Source organism: Malania oleifera, chromosome 11 (assembly GCF_029873635.1).
Source record: "Malania oleifera isolate guangnan ecotype guangnan chromosome 11, ASM2987363v1, whole genome shotgun sequence".
In the NCBI taxonomy this organism is placed as follows: Eukaryota; Viridiplantae; Streptophyta; class Magnoliopsida; order Santalales; family Ximeniaceae; genus Malania; species Malania oleifera.
In genome coordinates this window covers 15,353,173-15,358,029 of record NC_080427.1, presented here as the reverse complement: position 1 = coordinate 15,358,029, position 4,857 = coordinate 15,353,173, and the positions used below count along the sequence as shown (strand labels likewise).

Below are 4,857 nucleotides of genomic sequence, written 5' to 3'. Positions count from 1 at the left end.
TATTTTAAATTAATAATAAAACAAAAAAAAACTCCAACTATTTCAGCCCTTGTGTTACGCACGGCTTAATCTAGAATCACAACTATTTCAGCCCTTGTGTTACGCACGTGGTGACCTAGAATCACAACTATTTCAGCCCTTGTGTTACGCACGGCTTGATCTAGAATCAATTCAAGCATTGACCCCTTCCACGATCAGCATTCATCACTGTGTTTGTTCACCACAATGATGCAACAGTTCACGATGTGCGACCTGATCAATAACTCCCTCCAGGCCAGAACGCTCTGCAGCACATTAAGATTCACGTTGGCACGTCATTATGCTCGATTTGTCAAAGTCAAGCTCACCTTTTAAGACACGGCCAATTCCGGCTTTGCATGAACCACTCAGCGCTCTCTATTTGACATTACGAACCTGCCGTCCACCAAATCCAAGCCTGCATATATATATATATATATATATATGCATGTATTCCCATTTTGTAATCTCAGTCAAAAACAGACTCCTCTTCTCTGTTTCCTTTCTTAGATTTGGCTTGAAATTAATAAAATAGCCAATCAGTTCTAGTGCCCAAATGGCGTCAACACCAAACCAGCTTCACTTTGTTCTAATCCCATTGATGGCACAAGGCCATATGATCCCCATGATAGACATGGCCAAGCTCTTGGCGGAGCGCGGTGTTATTGTAACCATAGTCACTACCCCTCTCAACGCATCACGATTTGCACCGATAGTCAAACGAGCCGTAGAGTCCGGGCTTCCTATTCAAGTAAGTGAACTCCCATTTCCATGCCAAGAAGCAGGTCTGCCCGTAGGCTGTGAGAGTCTTGACATTGTACCTTCACGGGATCTTATAAGAAATTTCTACTTTGCGATTGGTAAGCTTCAACGGCCATTAGAACAATACCTTCAGGAGCAAAAGCCCCCTCCCAGTTGTATAATTTCGGACAAGTACCTTGCTTGGACTTTGCAAACAGCCCAAAAGTTTCGAATCCCGCGGATAGTTTTCCATGGGACATGCTGCTTCTCACTGCTAAGCTCCCACAACATAAAGCTCTACAACGCTCAAAACTCGGTCATTTTGAACTCAGAAAAATTTCTTGTCCCAGGAATGCCCCAGAAAATTGAGATAACCAAAGCCCAGCTGCCCGGCGAATTTGTTTCGCAGGCTGACATAGATGATATTCGAGGTCCAATACGAGAGGCTGAACTAGCCTCTTATGGTGTTGTGGTGAATAGTTTTAGTGAACTCGAACCCCAGTTCGTCGAAGGTTACAGGAATGCCCTAAACAAAAAAGTGTGGTGCATTGGCCCAGTTTCACTCTACAGCAAAGCGCATTCAGACAAGTTTGAGAGAGGCAACAGAGCCTCGATCGAGGAGAAAGAGTGTTTGGGTTGGCTTGATTCAAAGAAACCATGTTCAGTTATTTATGCATGTTTCGGGAGCCAGTGCCGCCTAGTTGCATCACAGTTGATAGAGCTAGGGTTGGGCTTGGAAGCATCAAACCACCCATTTATTTGGGTGATAAAAACGGAAGAATCAATGATTGCAGAATTAGAAGAATGGCTAAAGGAAAATAAATTTGAAGAGAGAATCAATGGGAGAGGACTTTTGATCAAGGGCTGGGCACCACAGGTTCTTATTTTGTCCCATAAAGCAATCAAAGGGTTCCTAACACACTGTGGTTGGAACTCGACAATAGAAGGCATTTGCTTTGGGGTGCCAATGATAACATGGCCTCTTTTTGCTGAGCAATTCCTTAATGAGAAACTTATAGTAGAGGTTTTGAGGATTGGAGTTCGGATTGGTGTTGAGCTGCCCACTAGATGGGGTGAGGAAGAGAAAGTTGGGGTTTTGGTGAAGAGCGAGGATGTTGAGCAGGCTATAAAGAGACTAATGGATGGGGCAGAAGAAGGAGAAAATAGAAGAAAGAGAGCAAGGCAGCTTGGAGAGAAAGCAAAGGAGACCATGGAAGAGGGAGGATCTTCACACTTGGGCATAACTCTCTTGATCGAAGATATTATCAAACAATCTGAGTTGGACAAGAGGACTGGGGTCCAGGTTTGAAGATGTATAAATTTTGTAGCAATAATAGTTTGAGTGTTCACACAATTCCGCATGTACTTTGGACTTCAATTTTCTTTATGAGGCTAGATTTTTAATTTCCCCCCCTATTTTATGCACTTTAGGTTAAATAGTTTCTCCTATTATATATATAATACATACATACCTACATACATACATACATATATATATATATATATATATATATATATTTGAACCTAGAAAATATTCCAACAATCAACAAAGAAAAATCAAAGTTAAAATTATTTTCTCAGTTTGTTGTTGTCATATATATATATTGGATTTGAACCAATAGTAATACAATATTTTGAAAGACCTTGAATTTGAATTAGTACTTGATTTGGATTAGATTTAATTGAAAATTGTATTAAAATTTGTTGAAATCCATGTAAATTTAAATTTAAGGTCCAAGATATACTCCGTACTGATATCAGTAGGGCTCAAGTGTCAAATATTTTTGTTTAGTATTTGACAGTTTATCATCCAAAGCTTGAGGGTTTTGTAGATTTGTTTAAATGTGACAAAAGTGTAGAGTGTTGGAGGGTGTCTCAATGTGTAGAATGATCATCACCTATCAGAAATGAATCTTTGAATCACCTTGATCCAAATGGCGAGGAGAATTAATAAAATGAGGGGTAAGAAATGAGCCACATATAAGTAATTGAGTTGTTACTAACCTATTATATCTTAAATGCGGTTAATTAGATCACCAAATTAGTTATTATCAATTAATTGGTCTCCTAGTTATATCTAAGATCAAGGAATCACTAATCATGATATGCGTAATGAGGTCAAGTTTAGAAGTATATTTATATAAGGAAAAGGTACTAATGCGCCTACATAGACATGTTCGACAAATAGTACCTAATTAATGTGAAATAACCTTTGAATTCAACCATTCAACACTTTAGTGTTGTTTTTTTTATATACATTTAGTTACTATATTTTTAAATATGTGGTATGTAGCTTTGCATAAATAGACAATATAAGTAAAATTTATTTTAGTGACACATCCTTCCTTTCCTAAAGATTTAAAATTAATTGCAAAAGATTGTTAAGGACAAAAAGAAAACTTTTTATTGATATATCATTAAAAAAGTTGCCACTATAAAGCTTTCTAAGTGAATTTTTAATCATGTCACCAAAAGACACTTTTTAGGGCTCAAATATTTTCATCCTTAAAGAATCTGGCAATTGAATTTTTAGTTTACTAACAAACGAAGTTCATCTCCAAAAGCCAAAGTTTTAATAAAAAGTAAATTTGTCCCAAAAAAATAAGGATGAAAAAATTCATTGGGAAAAAACATTTAGGACAAAAAAATAGTCCTAAAATCATCAACTACAAAACAATTTCATCCTCAGAAGTCATTAGGGACGAGAAAAAAACTTGCAAGCATAGGATTTTAGGGACATATAAAGTGTGTCAAAAAAAATTTATTGGAAATCTTATGCAACTTTTAGTGACATCTTCTCATCACCAAAAATAATCCTTTTTTTTTGCTTTTCAAATCAAATATAAATTATGTACAATTTCTTTAATCAATAATATTGTGTATTCAAAACCTGTTTTCAAAAAGGCCAAAAATCCATATAATAACTCATTTAAATATTTAATCAATATTCAAAAATAGGATCTAAATATTAAACATCTTATCAGTATATATTTTAAACATCCAAAATGCTATTACATGAAATAAAATGTCAAAGCTTAGCAAATTTTGTTACTTTCCTATTCTTTATTGTCTAGCGAACTCATAGTTTGAAACCATCATTTAACCACATCAATAATATTAAGTGGATTAAATCATAAGCATAATTATATCGCATATTTTAATTTTTTTTAAGCTATGACCCACATATAAAGGGTACACTTGAAAATTGTTACCAATTGGAGGGCTCAGGGGCTCGCCCGTAAGGCCCTTGATAGAATTGGAAAAATGGATAAAAATCTATTAATCCGAACCGTATCTAACCCGTTTTAACCGAATTATAATCAACCGCTTGCTAAATGAGTCGAATACGGTTTTCCATTTTCATATCCGCCTCCTTAGCAGATCGGGTCGGGTTTATCTGGCGAATATCTGCCAACCTGCTTAAAATCCTATTACTAATTAACCCATTAAAGCCCAACAGCCTACTGCTCAAGTACATAGAGGCCAAAGCCCAGTGTCCACACGGGACATAGCCCACATGCCACTGTTGCCACATAGATGCAGCTGACAGCCCCCAGCCCCGCTCGGCCCCTTCCACTCCCAGCCCCATGCCAACCTAGTCCCACTATCCCAGATTCTCAAATTGCCAAACTCTAGAGTAGAACAAGACCTAGCCCTATTCTGGCATGAAACCCTTCTTCTTCGACCTTATTCCAACACGAAACTGTTGGAATTGGTGTATTCCCAGAGGGGGCGTGAATTGTAGATTTAAAAACTTTTGGTTAGGTTAAACGAGATAACAACAGTATATCACAACCTAGGGTTTTTTTATGTAATCCCAATCACACTTGTAATTAACTGAGCAAATATTTAAACAATTAAAGCATTCTCAGTATTTCGAAGCATTCAAAAAAATTGAAATATAAACAAATAAAATGGAAAATTAAATAGTGTAAGGAAAGAGAATGACACAAGATATGTAATTAGGGTTCAGCCAACTGGGCCTACGTCCCCGCCTCTAACTCGCAAGCTTGAGGATTCCACTAAGGCTTACTAGCGGGTGGAGTGACACCGGTTACTGGGCAAGGGAAACCCCAGGTCAGATTAACAAGACTGACC

At 37.1% G+C, this 4,857-nt stretch overlaps 1 protein-coding gene across 1 annotated transcript; it reads left to right on the top strand.

Moving 5' to 3' along the window:
- Positions 1 to 482: 482 nt before the first annotated feature.
- Positions 483 to 2,170, top strand: LOC131168199 (UDP-glycosyltransferase 73D1-like). The gene has a single exon (XM_058127483.1). The coding sequence runs from the start codon at positions 575 to 577 to the stop codon at positions 2,066 to 2,068; it is 1,494 nt and encodes a 497-aa protein (XP_057983466.1). The 5' UTR covers positions 483 to 574; the 3' UTR covers positions 2,069 to 2,170.
- The last annotated feature ends 2,687 nt before the right edge of the window (positions 2,171 to 4,857 follow it).

What these genes read in the sequence shown, in the direction of transcription:
- LOC131168199 (XM_058127483.1), top strand. Translation starts at nt 575, where the DNA reads ATGGCGTCAACACCAAACCAGCTTCACTTTGTTCTAATCCCATTGATG.